The 26,924-nt window shown below is 32.9% G+C and overlaps 1 protein-coding gene across 1 annotated transcript in view; it reads right to left on the reverse strand.

Moving 5' to 3' along the window:
- Positions 1 to 242: 242 nt before the first annotated feature.
- Positions 243 to 26,924, reverse strand: part of ft (cadherin-related tumor suppressor fat) — a 371,857-nt gene continuing 345,175 nt past the window's right edge. The window contains exons 6-11 of the mRNA XM_090383163.1: positions 22,739 to 22,919; positions 19,703 to 19,956; positions 16,660 to 18,348; positions 11,550 to 11,789; positions 2,461 to 4,334; positions 243 to 389 (exon numbers count right to left, since the gene is read on the reverse strand). Coding sequence (XP_090239289.1) covers positions 243 to 389; positions 2,461 to 4,334; positions 11,550 to 11,789; positions 16,660 to 18,348; positions 19,703 to 19,956; positions 22,739 to 22,919 — 4,385 coding nt within the window. The remainder of the gene's footprint in view (positions 390 to 2,460; positions 4,335 to 11,549; positions 11,790 to 16,659; positions 18,349 to 19,702; positions 19,957 to 22,738; positions 22,920 to 26,924) is intronic.

Below are 26,924 nucleotides of genomic sequence, written 5' to 3' on the forward strand. Positions count from 1 at the left end.
TTTGCCATTCTTATGGCAAGACAGTTTTTAATTTTTAAGTGACATTAGCTTCTGTAGACAAGCCATAAACATCTTTCCACTTCATCCCACAATGGTTCTATTGGGTTAAAATACATCTCAAATTAGACTAATCCATTGTGTGCCAAACTTTGTGGCAGGCCATAAAATTAGACCAATTTTAGAAGAATGATGTTATCAAGGATGTCCTTTCTTCTCTTGCAAAATACTGTCCATAAAAACCATCAGTCCAACACCCTACCATGAAACATGGGTCCTAGTTGGACTTGCTTTTCATAGACTGTGCGTTTATTCTGTATATTCACATATATACACATAGTCAGACTACTTTGCATGTAAATGGGAGCAACAGCAACATTTAAAGGAGCTAGCTACAATTAAAAATAAACCTACATATTCAGTTTTAATTGTAACAGCTAATATAATATTAATTTGTGCTGTAACTATTACCATATAAACTGACCACTGAAACACTAAAAAAATTTCTACAATTTTAAGGTCAACTTATACATTGTGTATAAAATCTTAAGCCTGAAGTTATTTTCTTAGGATTAGAAAGACATGAATTGGCATATATATTTTTACATGTAATAAATTGTAAATTTTATTAATGTAAATTTTTGTAATTTTTTGTTGAGTAACAGTATAATAAAATTTACAATTAATTGTAAATTTTATTACACTGTTACTCAACTTTTAAAACCCAAGAATTTGTCCATCTTCTACATTAGATGTAGAAGATGGACAAATTCTTCAGAAGTTATGATTTCAGGTTTACTTTTTGAAATTGTCAATTTATAATAGCTAACTCACTTCCACCTTGAGGAATTGTTCAGAGAGAAACTAATTATTAATACAGTACCAAACAGACAATGAGGAATGTCTTGACTATATAATCAAAGTCCTCACATGCACATATATAGCATCAATAAAAGCGATTCCACATCATCGTCTGTGCCTCTAGATTTACTTTTGTGACATGCTACATAAGGGGTTACTGTAGGAATATCTTACCGCTCTCTTTACAGTTTACTGTATAGTATAACAAAATGTCATAACACAAATATTTAAAAGAAAGAAAGAGCAGAAATAATTGGATTGAAAAGTAGACAGTAGTTCTTAATGCAGATTTTACCATAATTCAGCACTATGTGAGGTATGAAAGATGATGCTAAAAAAGGGAATTATTTTATATGGCAAATATAGGACTAAGCACAAATTTTTAAGGTAAAAACTAGTGGTCAACTTATATGCTGGAATATAAGATAATTATAATACTAGTTATAATACATATTAATATTATATCAATAAAAAATCGTCTTCCGTTTCCTTCATTATATCACATTTTCTAAGTGGAGCTACACTGAAATCTCATTGTGGATGATACTGGTGTCAGTTTTTTAACTGATTGAAATTCTTCAACATTCAAACTTATCAGAATTTCAATAAGTCTAAAAAAGTGCTGCCCATAAAAATATGCGTTATTATTTGTGCTGTAAAGTATTTTACAAAAGTCAATTTGGACTTCTGTCAAAACATCTGAAAAAAATTTAACACAGAGGAATACTTTCTAAATGTATTTATATACATATGTGATGTTAATAGATAGTTATGTGCATATAGTATTAAGTAAGGAAAGCTCATATTTAATTATAAAGTATTACAAGCTGACCGAACCTAGCATACCACCCTGCATATGGATTTTTTAAAAAAGAACACTAAATTTATAACTATAATGCTAACTCATAATATTTACCAGCACACATCCTTAAATATCTTTCAATAAAGTCAAATTTTTAAAAATATTTTATTGCCAAATTAAAAATATAAATAATATAAAGGTCAAAAATAAGGGTGCCAGTTAAATGTTGTGGTTAGTTTATTTAATCAGTAAATTCCCTCCCAGTGACATGCTTTTTTATTTCTATTTCTCATTTATATCATTCGTTAAATTTTTCTGTCAAAAGGAGCAAATAAAAGAAAAGAAATAAGAAAGCCAGGAAAGGATCACATTGAATTGGATCACCTGGAAGTGTACAAAAAGACACATGGAACTCATCCATTACACTATTCATTCAATTGTTATTGTTGTGCATATAATAATATATTTTACAATGTCAGTTAGTCATTTGCATATGTGCATCAGTTACTTAATTTCATATTTAAAAATTAATTCATTAAATTCTGTTTAATATCATAAACTTGGTTCCAGGTTGAGACTCTTCAAACAACATGATTTATCTTTGTAGATGGAAGATGCGAGGTGAATTTCATAAAGAGATATATATCCAATAATGGTTTTGATAGTGCATAACAGATTATAGATTAAATCATTAAAAGCATGAATACATAAATAATAAATTCTACACCAAGAGCTAAGTAAATCAAAGCAAAAGTTGTTTTACATAAAAAAACTTAATTACTTTAAAACAATTAACATACCTTAAACATTCCTTCAAGAACTTTCTGAAACTGATCAAATCGGAAGGTAAGGAAATCATCAGCTGAATGGTTCCACACTCTCAGAGTTATGCTATTGTCCACTGTACCATTATCAAAACTAAGGAATTTAACTTTGATAGTTGAAGTTACATTTGCATGTTTGCCATCATTACCACTCACAGTTATTGTATAATTTTGAGGATCATGGAGTTTATTCACATGCAAATCACAATTTAAAGGTATACGAAAAACTGAGCTATCGCCATCCAATAAAGAACACTGATAATGTCCTGTTGTATCAGGATCCAAAGGATGTACATCTGCTATTTTATCTCCAGGAAAGAAATTGTTAAACACCCACACAAAGATAGTAAGTGGTCTAGGAATGGATGGACTGTCATTTTTATCAAGTACAATAACACGTATAGGATGACGTGATTTCATTTGAGGTGTACCACTATCTTGAACTTCAACCATAAAATTAAGCTGTGGTGTAATTTCTCTGTCAATATTTTTGAGGGTCTTTACCAAACCAGTAAGTGTATCTACTTCAAAGAAAGTGGCATGGTCTCCTCCTGCCAAAGAATACTGAAAGGGTGCACCATTAGGAGGAAGATCTGGGTCTGTGACGCTTAGAGTCATTACACTTGTAAAAGCTGGTTCATTCTCAGCTACATACCCAACTACATCAGGAGGAGTGAATACTGGCCCATTGTCATTTATATCATCTATAAACAACTTAACTAGTGCTTTACCTGACTGTGGAGGGCTTCCATTATCTGTTGCAACAACAGTTAAGTTATATGACTTGATTGTTTCTCTGTCTAAAATGCCAGATGTTTGAATTACTCCTAATTGAGGATCAATAACAAACACTTTTCCAACATTTCCTTCAAGAATTGAATAAGAAAACTGATTGTTACTGGGATGGACATCCTTATCAACTGCAGATACTGTAATCACAGAAGTACCAATAGATGCAGCTTCACTGACGTGAGTCTCATACACAGATTTTGAAAATACTGGCGGATCATTGCCATCTTGGATACTAATCACAATTTGAGCTTCATCTGTATCATTTCCACGAATACTTCCTGCATTTTTAGCCATGACAGTGAGGACAACTCGAGATTGAGATTCACGATCAAGTTTTCGTGCTACTTTAATAGCTCCAGTTCTAGAATTTATTTGGAAACCCCGGCTATTGCTACTACCAACAAGAAGGAAATATATGGTACCATCTAACCCATTATCTTCATCCACTGCCTGCAGAGTACCAACAAAAGTTCCGACTTGAGCTGACTCACTAATGGTAAACTGAAAAACTGGCTGAACAAAATGAGGATAAAATTCATTTTTACCCAAAATATGTATATTGACAACAGTAGAACTAAACTGAGTTGTACCAGGATTGCTAGCTATAATTTTTATACTATATTCCGTTTTCTGTTCATAGTCAAAAGTTACTTTAGAGGTCAAGGCTCCATTGCTGCTATCAATATTAAAAAAGCTTTTGCCACTTCCATCAATAATGGAATACTGAATAACACTGTTGCGGCTTGAATCAGCATCCTGAGCACTCAGCTGTGTTATGTGTGTTCCTGGAGGTTCATTTTCATAAATAAATGCATCAAAGTGAGAAGAATTAAAGAGAGGTGGATTATCATTAACATCAGTAACAACAACAGTCAATAAGGCACTAGTATTTTTGTTGTAGAAACCCCTATCAGATGCAGATATATTTAAATGATATATTTTTGTGGTCTCAAAGTCTAATGACTTTATAATAGTAATTGATCCGGTAGAATGTCCAATGTGAAAATGTTCTCCTTCATTTCCAGAAACAATCCAGTAGACCAGTTCACCATTCAACCCTAATTGAAAAAAAAATAATAATAAAAGAAAAATATAACCTCAGTAGTAATAATTTTATAATTTTATGTAGCATTACATATAATATAAGATATACTTTTTTGTTATTTGTTTTGAATAAGAACAGAAACAGGTTTGTACATATACATCCCTAAAGATCAAAGCTATTCAAAAAAATTCAAATAAAAATATTTTAAAAAATTATCAATCTTGTATGCTAAAGTAACGAATACAACAAGGAATAACCCTTCACAAATAATAATCAACAGTACTAATTCCATAAATTTATTACAATTTAAATAAATAAAGAAAGAAATCTGAGTTATTAACTCAGTTCTTACACAATACAACAGTAAGACAAATTTGATTTACATAAATACTTTACTTTCTAAAAGAATAAGAGAAGTTTACCTCAATATGATATGTAGAACACTTCTGTATGATACTCTCCAGCAATTAAAACAAAAAAAATTGAAAAACTTACAGTAAAAAATAACTAAAAATCAATTTAAACACAATTAAAAATTAAAAATCAAGTAAAAAAATAATTTAACAAAAAATTGCAAAACAAGGAAGGAAAATTGCTTTGCAATTTTTTCATTAGATAAATTTTTTACTTGATTTTAAATTGATTTTTAATTGTGTTCAATTGATTTTTAAATATTTTTGACTGTAATGTAAGTTTTTCGATTTTTTTTTCATTTTAATTGCTGGAGAGTATCATACGGAAGTGTTCTAAGTATCATATTGAGGTAAACTTCTCTTATTCTTTTATAAATATTGATATTGGCATAGAATGTATTGAGCATTAGAACTCTGGTTCATGCTATATAAATACTTTACATAGACATACAAAAACAGGTGCCTCCGTAGCCAGGTGGGCAGGAGCAGCAGTGCGTAGCACATGCTTCTTGATTAGACCGGGGTTCGAGCCCGTGACACCAAATACGGAGGATGCAGAAAGGTCAGGGAATGACCACCGCATATCCCTGGAGCAATATGGCCTTAGTTGATAATGCTCCTAAAAAAACCAAATAACAACAACTAACAACAACATACAAAAACAAGTTACCAAACATTCAGATTTAACTTATTTGAATGGATCCCATGCAGAGATGCCTGATGGCCAGCATATCTGCTTCAATGTCTATATTTATTTCATATATATTTCATGTTGCTAATAGGGTCCCATCAAGCATGAAACAGTAAAAGATGGTACAACCTTAAGAAAGAAATGCCCCATGACCAATGGTCACAGAGCATTTCTATCCATAGGTGCAGCATGTATCTTATTGTTTGTTTGTTTGTTTGGTTTTTAGGAGTATTAGCAACTAAGGCCATATTGCTCCGGGGATATGCGGTGGTCATTCCCTGACCTTTCCACATCCTCCGTATTTGGTGGTCATGGGCTCGAATCCCGGACTAATCAAGAAGCGTGTGCTATGCACGGAGGCAGCCGCATGTACCTTAGATAGTTTAAGTAGCATATTAGCAGAAACAATAATAGGATGTATGAGCTATACAGGAAACTTAAAAATATAGGAAATATTCAATGAGCCACAGGCCTTACAACAGTAATAGAACCCAATCACTCAGACTTTGTTGAAAGACTTATCCCTTCGGTTTCCTTTATATTGAGACTGGTGCACTGGTTTCTTACTGCACTATAACCTTTTTTCTCCTATATGAACCCTTTAGATTACAGCTCATATATACAGTTATATTGGACTCTCAATATAACTTTTTACCTTTATATTTATAACTGTGTGCAGTACACCCAATTATAAATATGAGCATAAAGGCAGGAAATAATGCTCGTGCTAAGGAATAGCTACTTAAAATCCCATATCAGTTCATAAAAAACTGATAATAAAAAGAATATTATCAAATGTGCCTGTGATTTTTGTTTTATGGAGGATAGCATACCTCTATTATTTCCATATAAGCAGCAAAAGTCACAAACAGCTCAACCTGGGACCATATCTGATACATTTGGGGGAGATATCAATGAATGAAGAATGAGGAATCACCATCACATCATGCTGACTAGTAGCAAGCTACCTTGATGAATTTATGAGGGTGTCAAAAAGTACACCGAATTACTATGAAGAAATACAATTTTTGAAAAAAGCATTAATTTTTGTGTTTAACATAGATTCTCTGAACAGCAATGTCCTCTTCTCAATAGGGTTCAGGTCCTTTTAGGCTGTATAAAAGAAGTCAATATACTCTTATAATCTAATCTCTCACAGCACACATCACCTCTTCATACGAGTGAAATCTTTGTCCACAAAGGTGCTCCTTTAATTTTGGAAAGAGGAAAAAATCATTATGATCCAGAGCTGGAGAATAAGGGAGTAACTGAGGATTTTAAACTCAGTACCTTGAGATATTGCAAAAGTGGACATCTTTTCCTAGTGGAAAAGGACACAATGATGCAACTTCGCACAATTTCACTATTGTGTACAATAGTGGCCTAGGATTGTGGTTCCATGCTCAAAGTAATCAACAAGATCTGCCCCTTAACCATCCCAAAAAATGGAAGCCATCACCTTGCCTGTTGGCTAAGCAACACACACAATTTCTTGGGTAGTAGAATGATATGTCTCCAGGCAAGCCCCAGGTGCTTAGACTAAAGTTGATTAAAGTGGTGATTAAACTTGAATTAAAGTGGAATAAGTGGAATGAGCTGAGTCCCTGAGTGTTACTAGATCAGCATGGATCTCTGTTGTAAACATGCCCTGCAATTGCTGATACTTAATAACAGCACAAAGTTCGGATTTCCCAATTTAGTACTTTTAACACACATGACATATAAAAACCCCTGCAAAAAAAAAAAACTTGTTAGTTCAATGATACTATTACAGAAGGATATGCCTATTTCATGCTGGTTCCTAGGCATTTTTTAATAAATTTTACATAAAAAACAAGTTAGGCAATGTATGCAACCTTGAATTACATTTTGGGTATATATAATTTTTATGCACTATTCTAAATAGATGTACTTGAAAATCAGTTGAATGTAATCCAAAATATGCAAAATAGATTTTTCCTCTCTGTGCAGTGTGTTGATCTTCAACAGTCCCTCCAAAAACACAGCAAGACTACAAAATAAAATTTACATCTCCAACCATCTTCTTGTTTGAAATTGTAGCATTAGAATTAGCATTTAGAAATGGCAAATGATGCAAGGAAGCAAGCTTATACAAAATCAGCAAAGAAAAAAAAAAAAAAAACTTCCCACATCATCTGTCCATCCCCTGTAATATTTTTTCTAATTCTTCCTTAAATTTATTCAAACTAACAACTTCAATCATCTTTCTACAGTTTAATTTATACCTCCTTATACATATACTCTCAGCAAGAGTAAGGATGCCATCAACATTTTGCTTACTCAATCCATTCAAAGTCTTGAACACCTCAATTAGATCTCCTTGCAGATGCCTAGTTTCTGCAATTTGCAGAACTGAAGTCTTTCTTGATAAGATCAAACTTTTTTTTTTTCAACAAAGCATGGTTTCATCTGAGTGGCTATGTTAATAGTGAGAACGATCAATTACAGAGTTTGAACAATCCCCATGCATATCATGAAAGTTAATTGTATTTGATTAAAACTGGCATTTGGTGTGCATTCTTACAGTGCAGGATTCAGTTCAATATTTTTGACACTGTGACATCAAAACATTATCAAAACATTTTAATGCGCTTTATCACTTTGCTTGAGGTCAATGAGAGGTATTTCTTATTTTAGCAAGGCCACTTGCCATATCAAGTGAATGACCATGGAATTATTGCAAGAATTTTCTGGAGAACAGTTGATTTCACACAGTTTATGGTCCCATAGGTTCCCAACCTATCTCCACCAGATTTTTTTCTGTCACTCCATTTCAAAGACTTTTTCATGACAACACACACACCATTGAAAACAAACAGCAATCAGAAGCTATTGTAAGAATAAATCAAACAACTCTTTTTCAAGTGGCACAGAATATGATTACAGGAGTATATGCTTGCATTCAGCAGAACAGTGAGCACTTCCAGCATCTTTTGTTAACTGTATTTGGGTAATTATTTCATTGTGTTTTATATATTTGGTTGTTATTATAATAAATATTATGAAGCGACACATAAGTTGCATTTTAAAATGAACACCCTGTATAATAGGATAATCACCTCCTATAATAATCCTATAATAGGATTATCCCTGCTGCCAAAATTTATAAAATCTTATAAGCTGTTCTAGCAGTAAAAAAAAAAAATCTGCACTGCTCAGAGAACTTCTTTGTCAGTCACACCCAAGTCTTTTTCATTTTCCACCACATTGTATGGTACTACACAGTTGGTATGTTATTCTGGAATTAAGGCTACTCATATTAAGCACTTTGCAGTTGTCAATGTTAAACTTCAATTTCTGCTTTTCAGCTCATCTGCCTAAACTTTATAGATCTTGTTGTATGGTCCTGATTACTGTCATTAACCATCCTACTAACCTTTGTATCATCTTCAAACTTAGACATTAAGCCTAATATGCTTCCATCAATATCATTAATAAATACTGAAAACAATGGGCTCAGAATTGAACTGGGGGGGGGGGGGGAATTCCACTAATAGTGGCATCCCCCAGGGTTCAATTCTGAGCCCATTGGTCCAAGAACCACTGTCTTCTCCTACTCAACCATCCTTTTATCCACAGCAGTAACTTCCCCCTAATTCCACACTGTTCCAATTTATAAAGCAATCTTTCATGCAGAATAGTATCAAAATCTTTTCAGAAATCTAAGTGTATGATGTCAAAATTATTTTTTGCATTCAGTTCCTTTTTTACTGTGTCAGAGTATCTAATCAGATTGGTTATACAAGATTGTCCCTTAGCAAATCCATACTGTGATTTCCATATAACTGCATTCTTGTCTGGATGTTTTTGTATTGCTTCTTTAACAGGGACTCCATTACTCACTCCAACTCTTTGATCCCCCTTTGTGAATTGCAGAGACATTCACACATCTCCAGTCCATAGGGACATCCCACAAGGATGTTCTCATAATTATGGCTAAAGGTTTGTTTGCTTCTTTTGCTGCCTCTCTTAATACAACTGAATAGATCCCATTGCTCTAGGTGTCTTATTTACTTTTAGCTTCAACAATTTATTTTCCACCTTCATCTCAGTATCACAAAATTATTTAGTTCTCTGTTGGAAACTAAAATCAATTTAGCTTCCAAACAGGGAGCTAATGATGGAGAGCTAAATGACAAAATTATTTAGCTTCTGCTCCTAAAGAATTCCTCATGTATGAATGCAGATGCAAAATAGCTACAGTAGAACTTTGATTATCCGCCAGGGTAGGGGACCGAGACTGTGACGGATAATAGAATATGTACATTAAAAACATTATATATACAATAGACTGGGTCATCTAACTTGTTTATAACATAACCTAATGAAATTTAATTAAACTTTAATAATTATTTATTTTTTACCGGGTCATCAAAAAATCATAGTATAGATAGCTATCTAGACATACATACCTATTTTTAATATTTTGACACACTGGTTTAGTAACGTCATAAAAAAATTTATAAGAAAACAATATTACATACATACAACTTTGTTCTAATGTCATTAAAGAAATTTAAGATAAAACAATATTACATACAACTTTGTTCTAATGTCATTAAAGAAATTTAAGAGAAAACAATATTACATACATACAACTTTGTTCTAATATCATTAAAGAAATTTAAGAGAAAACAATATTACATAATTAAATTTCTTTTCTAAAAGTCAGTCAATTTCTTTTGTTTCATTAACCCTCGAGCCTTTTGGGAGGCAATGTTACGAATTTTATAAAAAAGTAACACTTGCGTAGCATTTGCTTCTTCTTGTACCTTGACCTAACTTAATGCACTTTGACAACATAGTTTCAGCGTCACAGTGGCTAATTATGTTTGTTGTTCCATTAGCAGCAATGTTTTCTTCTTCTTCTTCTTCAGTTCAGAATCATCCAAAATTGTCATCACTCTTTGCACAATTTTATCGTCGTCTAAAATTTTGCATCTGATGTCCATTTTGTCCATATCCAGCCAATCATTTACTTCCTCCATAAAAATATTTTTAAAACCAAGAACAGTCGAACATAACTGCAAAATTTCAGTTTCTCTTGGAATGGTTTCTGTATCAGTTGAATATATTTCTGGCCACAACTTATTCCAGCTTCTTTGTATTGTTTGAACTGGAAAATCATTCCCAGCATCAGTGACATAAAAAATTGCATCTTTTATAATGTGGCTTTTCCAAAGCTCTATCAAATCTAATTTATTTTCTGCCGAAAACAAGTTTTGGAATGAACATTTTGCGATAACGATGTTTCATACGCTCAATCATGCCTTGGTCCATCAGTTGAATGAGAAATGTCATGTTTGCTGGCAAAAAGTGTCATGATACATTGCCATCATCGCTTTTTAAATCACATACGTGTATGGAATGAGTAGGCATATTATTATTATTATTATTATTATTATTAGCCATATGGTGCAAGGAAGCCTGAGGCTTATGCCACACCAGCCAAAAAAATTTCTGAGTTACCCTGAGTGTTGTTGTTGTTATTTGGTTTTTAGGAGCATTAGCAACTAAAGCCATATTGCTCCGGGGATATGCAGTGGTCATTCCCTGACCTTTCCGCATCCTCCGTATTTGGTGGTCAAGGGCTCGAACCCCGGTCTAATCAAGAAGTGTGTGCTACGCACTGCCGCTCCTGCCCACCTGGCTATGGAGGCGCCTTACCCTGAGTGAGTAAGAGAGAGAGAGAGAGAGAGAGAGAAGAGAGAAGGGAATCACCAAGGAAGAGAAGAATGAAGATATCCAGCTCAGGACCCTGGGTGTGCCAAGCCCATACTCACCAGAAGTGAGCCCCTGGGATAACATCACTCTCTTAATAGCAGATAGCACAGATTCAGGCATTGTAATGATGAAATAAAATAATGCATTCCAAACCACATCACGAGGAGACTGATCATATCACAAAACACTGTTCCCACTTGTGCTTAATTGTTGTTCACCATTAGTTCTAAAGTTATGCTACTCTTTTTAAATCCCCATTTGTTAAAATTTAAACACCTAAATGAATTCATCTGTCTAATTCTGGCTATGCAAGTCTGCTACAAATCTAGATTGCTTAAGGCTTTCAATTAAATACTGTTATAATTTCCTAACTGCTTACCATAATCTTCATCCGTTGCAGTAACAGATACAACTTCTGAATTTAGTGGTTCATTTTCTGATATCACAACTTGATAGCTAAGAGCTGTGAATGAAGGGCTAAACATATTTTCACTGGTAACAGTAATATCCACCATAACTTCAGCAGATTTAGGAGGAACACCTTTATCCACAGCTTGCACTTGTAGACTATATTTCTGATCTCTGTGACTGATCAGGGGCTGTTGTACTGTAATCCATCCTAATAAAATATATCATATATATTAATTCTGTATCTTTCTTGTTTCACAAATTTTACATCTTTAGTAAAAATAAAACTAGCAAATATGAAAAGTAAAAAATTAAAATTGTTAAAAAGAGTCTAAAATTAAATTTAAAACAATTCTCTAAATGATGTTTGTATCTGTTACACTTTTACCATTCCTATCATACATTATTTTGATGCTGTTTTTTGGTCCCATCAACCATTATTTGTCCAAATATCAAAGACACATATGTACATCATTATACCAACAGTGACAAAATTATGTGGTAGGGCAGTACTAACGACTGAATGTATAAGCAAAAACCAGTGTTGTCTTCCTAGAATGACTTATGTATACACATACAGTAGAACATCAATAATCCAAACTAATTGGTACTGGGGCTCGTTCGGACTTCAGATTTGTTTGGATTTTCAAACTTATCAAAAATACTGTTCTGGAGACTTAAAAAAAAAAAAAAAGCTTAGTAAGTTTAGAAATAAAAACACTAAGTTGTAGTTATGTATTTTTATTCATAGGTAACAAAACAAATGGAACTTTCAGCCACAATAACACATATGTATAGGCCTTGAACAAAAATAATTACTTATTTTTTGAAGATATAAAGTACCAATATAAATTGGTGCTTGATATCTTCATTTTTATAGCATGTGGCATATAGCAGTATTTCTCCAGTATTTTATAGCAGTATTTCTCCGATTTTCACTTATCAAATTGCCATTTAATAGAATCAAAACTCAATTTGGAAACGTGATCGCAATAACTAGTGCTTACTGTAATTATTTTACAGGCACTAGCATAAAAAAAATAATATTGTTCAGATTATTGATGTTTTGAATTATTAACGTTTGGATTTTCAAAGCTCTACTGTACGCTAAAGGACAGAATTCATGGGATATCTGGTTCCTGGGCAACGGCAAGCTGTCACCCCTCTGACTAGTGGATGAATCCACCACTTCACAGGTATATAGGTACACTGCATGTAACCTCCTCATACATATATAAGGAGGTTAACTCACGACATATATAAGGAGGTTAACTCATTCTGACTTTGAAAGAGGAATGATAGTGGGTGCCCGATGCATGGATCACTCTATCGCAGAGGTGGTACATTTGACAGTATCAAGAGTGTATCAGGAACACGGCATTTCCAGAATAACATCTCATCGTGGACAGTGCTGTGGGTGGAGAAAGGTGGAGGATGAACGTGGCTGTCAATATCTGTATCACATTGGCACAAATCACTGCCGACTTCAATGAGGGAGGTGCCAGAAATGCCTCCACCAAGATCATTAGGTGATCATTAACTGCAATAGGTTATGGGAGCCGCCAACCCACCAGAGTCCCATTGCTACGACACAGGACTCTACGCCTCAAATGGGCAAAAGAATATTGACACTGGACTTTGGATGATTGGAGATGGGTTTCCCAGTCTGATGAGTCCTGTTTCCAATTATTTTGAGCAGATGGGAGGGTGCATATCTGGCAAAAATTGCATGAAGCTATGCACTCGTCGTGTCACAGGCAGGTGGATGGTCAGTAATGATCTGGGGCATGTTCAACTGGCACATGTTAGGACCTCTAGTACATCTAGATGCATCTTTGAAAGGTCCAGGTTACATATCCATCCTTGTAGACTATCTGCATCCCTTCATTGTCATAGTGCACCCACAGGGCAATGGTCTCTTCCAGCAGGACAATGCACCTCCCCACAGAGTTGTAGTGACTAGAACATGGTTCGAAGAGCATTCTGCAGATTTACTACCATGGAATGGCTTCCCCATTCACAAGACCTGAATCCTGTGGAGCATCTTTGGAATGCTGTGGAAAGGTCCATTCGAGCTTTGGATCCTCCACCCAGGAATGCGATGGAATCATGGACAGCGGTGCAGCAAGCATGGATGGAAATACCCATGGAACGCTTTCATGAACTAGTGGACTCAATGCCTCACCATGTGACTGTCCTTATCTGGGCGAAAGGTGGGCATACCCATTATTAGGTAGGTATCCCATGATTTCTGTCCACTCAAGTGTATAATGCATATCAGCATGCTTCTACCTGAATGCATATTAACAGTCACATGAGTAATAGAGGTGTCCAAATAAAACCTCTCCAAAAAATAAAAAGAAATCTGTTTGACAGTACTTGCTTCCTTCAAAAAAATCCAAAACAATAGCTACTCTATGAGGACGTATGCCATCTTATTAGAATTAAGCTTTAGTGTTATCAACTGAGAAAAGGAATAAAGTCACTATAAAAAATCCAGGTAAACTTCAGAAGAGAGACTGTCCTTTCATTGAACACAGGTCCAAAGATTGTTTGTTTGTTGTTGGGTTTTATTGGCGCATTAGCAACTAAGGCTATAATGCACCACAGGTCCAAAGATGTCAATACTGGAAATTCATTGACAACACAGGGAACTGTCATTAATAATATGAGGATTTTCTAAAGCCCAATAATTGGCATTCAGCTTTTTCACATAACCATCTAAATTAAAATGAGCTTCATCAGAAAACATATTTCATTTAAAATGTGTGGCTCACTCTCAAGAATACTAGAAATTTCAGTGAAAAACATTTACTGTCTGCATTTCCAAACTTAATTTCAGTTAATCCTGTGTTGGTAGTGCAAAAATGTGAAATTCCTCTGTGTCCATGAAAATTTGAAAAATCAACAAAAAAAAACAATTCAAAATTGTTCATTTTTTGATGCCACCTGTAATTTCAATCTTTTCTGAATACAATTGTGAAAAATTAGTGTTCTACGTTAAAAATATATACTTTCAATTAATTTTTGAAAGTTAAAACTCACTTCAGACCTGCCAGAGAATGCATGCAAATTTGGAAACTGTTTTTGACTTTTTCAACCTACACTTTGATTTGAGGATAGTGCATCACTAACAGCAGTGCTACTGCATGAAATGTGAAGTGGTGTGTAAACAGTTTGATTCCAGATGATACATCAATGTCACAAAGTCAGAGAGCATTATCAAATTGAAGGAAAGTGCATGGCAGTAAAGTGATTTTACTATCAATATCTTTTCATGACATATGTCAATAAACACGTGCATATAATTATCATATAATAATCAAAAATTCATTAATCATTAATTTTTGCGCAATAAAATTAACAGACATTTCTAGAATTTTCTGTAACCAATTCGAGGAAACCATTTTTAACAACAGATATTAGGAGTTCTAACTGTGAAGTGCAAACTGCTGTTAGTCATGCAGAGTCGATTCAATCCTGTGAAAAAAATACAGGGTTAAAGGATGAAATATCTGTATCTTACACAGATATGCTATTAACTCAGAATGGTTGTCCATTTTGTCCATATCCAGCCAATCATTTACTTCCTCCATAAAAATATTTTTAAAACCAAGAACAGTCGAACATAACTGCAAAATTTCAGTTTCTCTTGGAATGGTTTCTGTTTTTATTGTGCTATAGCTCATATTCATGTTTTGTAAGACACATCATGAGCTTTTAACATTAACATTAGCAAAGGCACATGATGCAAGAAAGCAAGCTTATATAGCATCAGCCAAATAAAAAAAAAATCCTTATTTCACCCATCCACTCATTCCAAATGTTTGTCAAGTTCTACCTTGAATCTATTTAAGCTATCAACTTCTACAATGACAGATGGAAGTTTGTTCCAGCAATCAACCACCCGCTGGCTAAAGGCAAACTTCCACACGTCAATCCTACAATCATCTTTCCTCAATTTGAATTTATGCCCTCTCAGGTGATTATTCTGAGCAAGAGGAAGAATCCCATCCGCATTGAGCATGCTCAAACCATTCAAGGCTTTATACACCTCAATCATATCTAAGACTTCTCATATTTGTACTTCATCCAATACATCAAGTTAGTGCATACTTGACATCTAGCATGTCTTTCCTGCTAATTGAGGAGGCAAACTCCTAATCTCCTCGAAAATGCTTAAATTAACTGCCAAACAGTCTTTTTCTTGATATATTACAGTGATAGCGAACCAATAAACATGTGCCATGAGTGCAATGTATCAGAAAATATAGTGGCACACGATCACACATAAATAAATTTGCCCTCAAATACAAATTATTTTTAATTTCGCAAAAATTGTTTTATGGTTTATTGGCTACATCCAGTAGTGAAAACCATAAATGTCACTGTGCATAAATTTATGCAGCAACAAACTTCTCATTAGAAACATTTAAGTATTGTTGCCTTTTTATAATATCAATAAAGAATATTTATTGATTTTAGTTAGTATTTTTTTTTTAAACAGCATATGAAAACATTTATATATTTGTTTCACTTTATTTTTTTACATGCAAGCTGGGACAAGTTTGATATTGCTGGTATATTATATAAAGCAAATTCTGTACAGAAGTTTCTATCCTTTAATCAAAGAATTTCCATTGTTATAGTACTTTTTCACAAGGAAAACTTTCTGTTGCATATCATGTTGGCAACTCCAATTAATCAAAGTAAATTCCAAATAAAAAACTACAATCTTTTAAATTTTAAGACTGTAGGAATTAGAAAAATATATGCAACTAAAAGGATAGAGTAATAAACTCTATCCTTTTATTATAATTGCATGAATATGCAATTATAATAAAAAGTATAAAATGGCCAATATAGTATAGAGTGAGCCTAAGCACAGATAGATATTCTTAATTAATTAGATAAGAGGAGATATTCTTAATTAATTATTTGTTTTCTTAATAGAAAAAATAATAATTCAATAAACCAAAAACCATATTAGCAAGTGATATATTTAATATAAATTTACATTAAAATATGTAAATTTTTTCACCCTGTAAGTATAAAAATCTTACAACAGCCATTATGCTTACCTGTAGTTTTGTGAACATCAAAATAGTCTGATTTATTTTTGCCAATTTTCATGTATTCCACTTCTGCATTAATTCCGACATCTTCATCATCCTTTGCTATTAACTGAAGAACATTCAATCCAATGGGGCTATTTTCAGGTACAGGAGAGAAGTAATGAGATTTTGTAAATACTGGTGCATTGTTATTGGAATCAATAACTGTAACTACAATAACAACTTCTGTAGACAGTGGGGGATTTCCATGATCACTAGCTACAACCTGCACTATATGTTTGTTTTCAGGAGAAGAGCCTTTTGGAGTACGTTTGTAATATAAAACTTGCTTGCTTAGAACATCACCACTAGTGGGATCAATTCGAAAAAGGTCCGATGGTCTTTTGAGTGAATAAGTTATCATAGAATCTGGACCATGCTTGTCTTTATCAGTAGCAGATACCTGACCAACAAAGGACACACTCTGCAGAAGTTCAGGAATGTTAAAATTATAAATCGGTTGACTAAATTCAGGTGCATTGTCATTGACATCTTGTACCAAAACTGTAAGAGGAGTTTCTGCCTGCCAAGACCCATCAACTGCTGCTACTTTTAGGAGATATTCATCCTTTGCTTCCCGATCAATCCATCCTGCCACTGTAACATTACCAGAAAGGGGATCAATATGGAATTTTCCACCTGGATTCTCTGTGAAACTATATGTAGCATTAGCATTCATATTGATGTCTTTGTCAGATGAGGTAACTTGAATTACAAATGTTCCAACTGGTGCATTTTCTGTTACATTAGCACTGAATAAGCGAGTAAATCTAGGAGGGTTATCATTTTTATCTAATACAGTTACAAATACTGTAGCTGTGCTTGTTTTTTGAGGGGATCCTTGGTCAATGGCTTCAACAACTAAATGATAGAATTCTTTTTCTTCACGATCTAATACAGAAGTAGTAAATATTTTTCCTGATTTTTGATCCAGTGAAAAAGGTATCTCATCATGTTCCACAGAACTAAACTGATATACTACCTTACCATTTTCTCCAAAATCTGCATCAACTGCCTGTATATGAATTACAAAGAGTGGTGGCTCCAGTTCCTCTCTTACTGTTGCATTGTATATATCTTTATCAAACACAGGAGCATTATCGTTAACATCAGTAATCTGAATTTCTAGTTTTATAACAGTAGCTAAAGATGGAGAATCTTCTTCTTGGGCCTCTACCCATAATTCATATAGTGAAACAGTTTCACGATCTAAACCCTTACTCAAACGGACTTCTCCACTTTGGCTTCCAACAGTAAATACGTTACCCATGTTGCCACCAGCTATTCGATAAACCAGTCTTCCAGAATCTCCACTTTTATGGGAACTTGCAGATACCCTTGTTATTAAAATATTCTCTGCATTTTCTGGGAATTTAAAACTTCTGATACCAGGCCGGAATCGAGGAAACAGATGATTGGGTTGTAGTAGCACTTTTACTATAGCAGAAGAAGAAAGGGGATTAGAACCGCTATCTGTTGCATGAATTTCAAAGTGATAGCCATCAACACTATCACTAAGTTTCTGAACCAACTTCACTACTCCTGTGTCTTGGTTAATTTGAAATTTATCTGCATCTGTCCCAGAGACATGATATACTAATCTGCTATTCAGTCCTACATCCAAATCATCTGCATGGGCTCCAAATACAAAATGACCTAAGAAAATAAAAAAAGTTATTTTAATACTTTCAGTTCTCATATAGATCAGAACTGATTATAACTTTCTATCAAATGCAATAAAAATAGAGTAAACTAACAATAAATTAAAATATAATATGAAATAAAACACAATGGAAACAGACTAAACCTAAACAGCAAATCAATTCACATTTTTTCTCTCCTGAGGCAGTTACATGGATCCAAATATCACTGTTTTGTTAATGTAAGAATGACATGAGAATTTCATAATTTGGGTAACTAAAGGATGTAAAAATTTTGTAATTTTTGCCCATGATATTCCTGAGAATGTTGACTCTTTTCCTCTGCAAATTTCATATTTTTTTCACATGAAAAATTCACAGTCCTAATTATAATTAATGTTACCTTCTCAAACTTCATTCACCCATTCCTTTCAAGTACAGTAAAATCCCATTATACTAATCTTCTGGAGATACACAAATAAGTTTGCTGTACTGAACTTTAGTTATAGTATTAGTATCAGTACAGGCTGCAAGATGCAAGGAAGCTAGGCTTTTGGTGTATAGCTGGAAAAAAAATAATAAAAAGAAAAAAAAACTGTTCCAATGAACATTTCTGAAAATTATTTTAAAAGAATCATTATTTATATAAATAATAATGATTTGAGTGCACTTTTCTAACATATATATACATATAGTAATTTCTGCTTTATTTTTACTTAAATTAAATAATAAAATAAATAAATGATGAAATATGCACATGGCCAAAAGTAAAAATAATTTATTAAAAGAGTGATGCTTTAAAAGTATATTTTATTTATAATATTACACATTCAGAAATATAGTAATAGATACAAGTTGTTATTTTTCATACATTAATACATCAATTTTGTTTTTAAGATTTAAATTCCCTCCCTGCATTAAAATAAAAATTTAACTTTAGTGCAACTGAATATATGGGTGCACTGAATATTTGCAGTGGTGCATAGGTCTGACTATGCACATTTTTCTTCACTGACTTCCTTATTTCAAGGATTAATCATAAGGGAAGTCAAGGGAATAATCTAAGACTTAAAAATATTTCTGTTATTGTCAAATTTCCACTAAAACAGTATCTGTTATAATGGAAAACCTGTTACAACAGGATTTTCCATTTTCATATTGTAACAGGATTTTACTATATTTATCCCATCCCTCCTTAAATTTAAATAAAATTCTACCTTTCATTTATAGTCTAATATTTGAATTGGATTTCATAATCACAAACTATTCATTGCTTTTTATACCTTGCTTGCTAGTAATAACATATTTTCTTCTTTTTCAAATTCTGGCCTATTATATGATAAATGTAAAAAAGAAAACATGATCCTTACCTCCAGTAGCACTATCTGGAACATATACAAGATAACTACTTTCCAAAAATTGAGGTTTATTGTCATTCTCATCATCTACATATATAGTGATATTTGTAGCAGCAGAATGTTCCACTGTGAGCCCACTATCTGAAGCAACAAGAATCATAAAATAATGGTCTTTCTCTTCACGGTCCAAAACTGCTCGGGTAAAAATAGTACCAGTGAAAGGATCAGCCATAAATCTATCCTCATAGTCTCCCATAAGAGAATATCTAAATTATATAAAAAGACAAGTGAGGGAATTAGCAGAAATCTATAAGGCTCAATCTGAGACATAAGTTCATGTATTAATAAAATAAATAATAATAATAGTAATTTTTTTATTATCCTATATGAAAGATTTTTACAGAACAGAAGACACAGATACAAAGAAAGTGTAGAAAGATTACAAAATTAAGACTATTACAAATTAAATGATGAATTTCTGATTTTATCCCAACATTAAATATAATTTTTTAACCTAACCTTAAATGTTTCATTCTCATTCTACTATGAGAATGAGATATTTAATGTAATGGAATTTATTTGTATATGCTATACTCTTAAAGAAAAATGCAATAAGTAAGGACACATTATGGAAAGGACCACTAGAGGGATAGTTAGCATATTTCATAGGTGTTAAAAGGATAGATAGAACAACTGATTTAACTTCAATTTAACAAATAACCCTCTTTTGTTTTCAGGCGCTAAAAAACTAATTACACTGAATTCAATGGGTTTTCAAACTTTCTGACTTATGAACCAGTAATATTTCAGTAGAAGTTTATTTGTAATTAAATACTTAGAAGTTATAGTATGTCTTAAAGTACTGTTTTAAGACATACTTAAAGTAATGTTTTAAGATTACAACTAAATTTTTGAATTTAGTTGTAATTAAATATTAATAAAAACAGTTTGCTGTTTCTACATGCACTTTTTCAAATACAAATAAGTGCATTTTTTTACTTAATTTTTGTCATACAGCTGAAATCAAGGCTGAAATAACTGCAAACTAGGTTACATATTATTTGATATACACAAAAGCAGATCACTACCTCTGTTACTGCCTTGAAAGTTCAATTTTTTTAAAATTTATCAGCAAAAAAATAAATTTTATAAATAAAAATAAATACATGTAATAACTTTTATTTCAGAAGCAATGAAGTCTATGTTTTCATGCTATGAAAAAAAACATTAATTAATGGTATATCTCAGTCAGCTAGATACAACTAGATATGACTAATTAACTGTAAAAGAGATACTTATCAGCACTGCTCAGATTGTACTGTATCAGTCTACTACAGTACAATTTTTCTTTCATCAACACCTGTATATTTCAATAATTTAATGTAAAAAATATATATATGCAAAAAGGCATGCCAGGAGTATTATCCAAGATTGATATCTAAAAGTATTTAAGACACTTATTTAACAATTAAATTGAAATGAAGCATCACAAGCTTAAAAAATTAATTAATTATATACCAAAATAATAAAATTACTTGAAAGAGCATCAAACTAATTAACACATTTAATTAATGTAGTTTTTATGGTAATCTCAAACACAAAAGGTAGATGAATATAGAATACCTCTGTGCTCTGAATGAGTTCGTGGGTGGGAAAAAAAAAATAAACTTCTCAGCAATGGACACAAATATCTGTAGGTTGCAATTTTCAAGAAACAGTGTGTATGCGTGTTTTGAAAAATGACAGAAGCCCAAGGAAACTCTATGACACAATAGATTTTAGGAATTTAAACACAGCTAATATTATTCTGAAAAATAACAACATCACGAATTAAAGAAAGCCCTAGATTTTTGCATACTGAGAAAGTCACGGATATGATATATATGAAAGACCATGATAAAATAATGATAACTTTTAAATAATCACTAAAAATAATATTTATTATATACCTAATGCTCACTTAACATATATCTGATGGCACATACATTCCATGCCCTTTGTCTGATATATGTACATATATCTGCCATTACATATGGTTTCATGTCTTTGATGCACTATATTATCATCCTTGATTATATATGTTTCTACTCATTAGTTTAAACAACTAAAGAGTATAAACAGAAAATTTATTTATGAGATTAGAAGCATATGTGCCTTTTAAATCCAAAATTGAAACTGAAACAAAGGTTTTAGTTTTGGTGTCGTTTCGGCAGTCTTAAGTATTGCTGTTATGCTCATACATTCTCGAAGTGTTATTTATCCTGCAGTTGAGATGAGTGAAAAGAAAAAACAAAGTGAGGATACTCCTGGAACGGAGTGGGTGAAAAAGAAAAGACATGCAATTACTTTTGAAGAGAAAATTAAAATAATAGGAAGAGCTGAAATTGATGAAAACATGGTATCTACCAGGTATGAGTTAGCTTGAAAAAAAATAAATAAGATGGGAGATAAAGATGAATTATGAAACGTATGAAAATGGGTTTGAGGAGTTGGTGAATTACTTCCACTTGTGTGCATAGTAGCATAATGGAAGAAATGAAAAGACATTCAATTCAAACATATAAATTGATGAAATGTATGCACAAAAATTCCAAATTATTTGCAAATCTTTGGGAATGTATCTTGCCAAGTTACATAAGTTTATATGAGAAATTAATGTTCAGTTATTGTATACTTGATTAATATGTAGTTTTCCAAGAACACATTGCATATAAACTTATATCAGATGTATACACTTTAATAAATAGATAAAATCACTTAATATTTGAACATAAAATTTGTAATAAGTAAAAGTGGTCAACTAATATAAACCAATAAGCAAAATTGTTTAAGATACCAAAATCAGGTAATAATAAAACTGAATCATCAATCAATCAAAATCATTTAATTTATGTAATAAAGTAAAAGATATAATTGGGAATAAAAGATAAAAGATATAATCAGAATTTGAAATTCCACCTTTATTGCTACTTAAGGTATGAATTAAAATCTAATAAAGCAGTAAATTAGTTATTTTACATTATTAAAAATTACAACAGTCAATTATACCTGATAAGGCTGTTTCTCCCAATATCAGCATCATTAGCAGTAACAGTGATAACTGGTGAATTTGCTGGCAAATTTTCCATCACAGAAGCAATGTACTCTGTTCTGCCAAATTGTGGTTCATTGTCATTTGCATCATTAACCATTATAGTCACTGTTCCTGTTCCCCTCTGACGTGGAGAACCTAAAGTCATAGAAGATAAATAATACAAAATATAGAAACCTAAATATCTATTGAAAACTAAACTAAGCCCACTTATTATTATTATTAGCCATAAGGTGCAAGGAAGCCTGAGGCTTATGCTGCACCAGCCAAAATAAAAAAAAATCTGAATTACCCCAAGAGAGAGAGAGTGTGTGTCAGAAGTAAAAGGGAATCACCAAGAAAGAGAAGAATGATGATATCCAGCTCTTGGCACACCCAGACCCTGGGTGTGCCAAGCCCATACTCACCAGACATGAGCCCCTGAGGTCCAACTATGAAGATTTAGTTCAATATATACGTGGAAAAACATGCTTAATGATTATGTCATAAGCAGAAAAAGAATAATCGTTCTTTGAATAACAAGAGCTCCTGATGATTACAACAATGCATAATTAATTAAATAAAAACAGACTCAGATTTTGGATTAATTTGTTTCTTTAAAGCAAGGGTTCCAATCCACGCTAGAGGATCCTGACTAGATATTCTAGCTGTTAGAACAAGTAATAAAAATTTAAAACATTGCTTTAACTCTCAGGTGACTGCTTGAGTGTTTAAATTATCTCAGCCATTTTTCTAATTTTTAATTTTTGAAAAATTTAAAACTGGTCCATTCTACATTGCACAAAAATATGCAACACAGAATGAACTAAGAAAATAATTAAACAAGACATAAAACTATGATTGGCAATTCACTATAGAACTGACAGTGATATTTCACAATATTTTGTTCGTAGTGAACTACAAAGTAGTATAATGGATGGCATTGATTTAATTGTATCTCATATTGTGACTACCTTCACAATGAGTTACCATGATATTGCACTACCTCGAATAAGTAATGCTTCACTAATAGAGAAGACTACTGTTACTTATTCTTGGTGGATACCACCCAGACAGAACCATTTCAAGGCTTATTGGTCTATCATCGGTGGGTGGGTAGGTACCCTGATGTTGCAATCATGCCAACCTAGTTATGAAGTATAACTCCAGAATATGAAAGATGCCTGATGGTGTACAGAGTGATAAACTAAGAAAATAATCGAACAAGGCATAAGACTATGATTGGCAATTCACTATAGAACTGGCAGTGATACTTCACAATATTTTGTTCATAGTGAACTACAAAGTAGTATAATGGATGGTACTGATTGCCTTGTGTGATTATTTTCTTAGTTTATCACTATGTACACCATCAGATGACGACATGCTGCCTGAGGAAATGTGGGAAAATACAAAAGGCATTATTAAGGATTCAGCAAATAGACACATTAGAGAAAGGTCAAAGATCAGGAAGCCTTGGATTACAGAAGCCACTTTTAAACTTATTGAACAGAGAAGAACTGCAAAAGCCCAGGGTGTACAAGGAAGCAAAGAGTATCAAGAACTAAGCAAAGTCATCAAGCACTGTTTAAGCCAGGACAAACAGGATTATATCAATTGAAAGTATAAAGAAATCGAATATTACAACAAATGAAACAACACTAAAAAGATGTATGATGTTATTAAGTCCTTAAGACAAAAGTTCCCACCAAAACTTAATGTAATTAAGGACTCTAAAGGGGAAATTTTAACAGAGGAGAACACAATTAAAGGAAGGTGGAAAGAATACTGTGAGCAGCTCTTCTGAGCACCTGCTGGCACTAATGATCTGCCACTCCTTTTCAAGAGTGTGATCTTGAACCAGTTCCACTGAAGGAAGAAATCGAAAAGGCCGTCAGAGAACTAACGTGTGGCAAGTCACCTGGAACTGATGAAATCCTAGTGGAATTGATTAAAGCTACAGGAGCGAAGGATGCCGAGTTTTTTCATAAAATGACTGTAAAAATTTCGGAAACAGGACAATGGCCATCAGATTGGAAGAAATCAATTTTCATCCCCTCACCTAAAAAAGGAGATCTGAAAATTTTCCCAAATAACAGGACTATTAGCGTAATTTCTCACGCTAGCAAGAGTCTTCTTAAAATCATATTGAACAGAATCTCAAGAAAACTTGAAGAAGAAATGCCAGAAGAGCAAGCAGGTTTCAGAAGGGGTAGAGGAACCAGAGATCAGATCTTAAGCCTACGACTGATTATAGAAAAATGCAAATAATTCAATGTTCCAGTCATTTTGTGTTTTATAGATTATGCAAAAGTATTTGATCCTGAATTGTCTTCTCTGTTAGTGAAGCGTTACTTATTCGAGGTAGTGCAATATCATGGTAACTCTTGTAAAGGTAGTCACAATATGAGATACAATTAAATCGATACCATCCATTATACTACTTTGTAGTTCACTACAAACAAAATATTGTGAAGTATCACTGCAACATAGAATGGACCAATAGTTTTTGGCATTTCTGTGAAAGGCAGTTAAGCAGCAATAAAATAGTTCCGTGATCAGCAGCCTTTAAATGAGATAAGATTAAATAATACTGCTATTTAAGGTACGAATGGGATGTTTCAAACATTTCTAGAAACCACTCATGTGTAAATAAATAAATAAATATCTCCTATAAATACTCTTTACTGTACAATGAGAGAGATTCAAATAGTTATAAAAGTCCTTCATGGCCAGGAAACTGGAAGTTATAATTAGGCTTAGCCTCATTAACAGTTGCACAGAAGCTGTTAGACTCAAAATATTTTCAGTCAGTTCTTTATTTTATGGTCAATAATGTTATAAGTACTGAAAAAAATAATATCTGTAACGGTAACTGTCATTATTAATATATTTTTTAAGCTTCTGAAATCTAAGTTGTGGCATTTACAAATCAAGTGTATCAGCTTATAACAGCAAAATCATTGAACTTTTTTGAAATTTTTTCTAGAGTCAAATACACATTAAACATGTTATCAAGAAATAACCAGTTAAGCAGCACACAGTTTTTAGGAATATGCACTCAGGCCCAGCAAAAGAGTTTATTTCACAATTGTTGGAGAGACTATCCAACCTTATCTATTATAACAGGTGCATCCCTGGACCCAGGTGAAGTCTCAGGAGATAGGAGATGTTCAAATGTCTCTCCAATTTACAAAGCTGGTTCCAAAGGTGAAATCAATAATTATAGACCTATAAGTTTAACTTATGGCAAAGAAAAATTATGGAATCAATGATTAAGGATGAATTTCTCACAGCTGGACAGGAATAAAATTATATCAGAAATACAGCAAGGGTCTGTTAAGATTTTCACTGATAGCTTTTCTGATGACCTTCTTTGAGCTGGGATTGAAAACCACAGGATTGAGCCAATTTGGATTGAAAAGAGCAGAAATATTTTTCAGCTGTCTTCTCACACTGTGACTGAATTAATCAGCCTTCAGTGAAGGCAGCTTGACAAAAACATCCGATTTTTCTTATGAGAAATTGGAAGAAAAAGTTCTAAAAGTATGATAGTTTACATCCAAGCAGCATATTCCTTTTGTGGATTTATTGGACAAGTGTTTTCTACAGCTGCATGTTAGAGAAGAGACAAGAGGGAGTAATACTCTGATTATCTGCAATGATTATTTGTGCATTAAGAATCTGCAGTTAAAAGAACTAGTTGACAGTGATCACAGTGTATTGATATGGGATTTACTTAAAAATGTAACTACCATCAAACGTAAAAGGAGGAGTTTTGCTTTTGTAAAGGTGACTACAGTGGTCTCAGACAGTTTTTAAATTCTATACAATGGGACCAACTGATGGTGTTACCAACAGCAAATTCTAAATGGGAAATGTTCAAGGAATTAATCATAGAAGCTACTAGGCGTTTCATACCAAATAAGAAATATTTTTCAAGGTATGGGCCTAAAAGGTATATTCTTACCATGTGTATGCCATATCCAAAAATTTCATTACTTCATGCAGCATGTCCCACCCACTTTTTCTTACTATTGAATACACCATGAATTGTCAAACTAATATAGCAAGCTTATCTGCGAAAAGATCTAAACCTGCCAAACACTTCCTAATTCATTTCACAAATATATGTGGTCTCAATTCTAATCTCAACGATGTCCA

This window comes from Mastigoproctus giganteus, chromosome 10 (genome assembly GCF_048544385.1).
Source record: "Mastigoproctus giganteus isolate SK-2022 chromosome 10, ASM4854438v1, whole genome shotgun sequence".
NCBI classification, from domain to species: Eukaryota; Metazoa; Arthropoda; class Arachnida; order Uropygi; family Thelyphonidae; genus Mastigoproctus; species Mastigoproctus giganteus.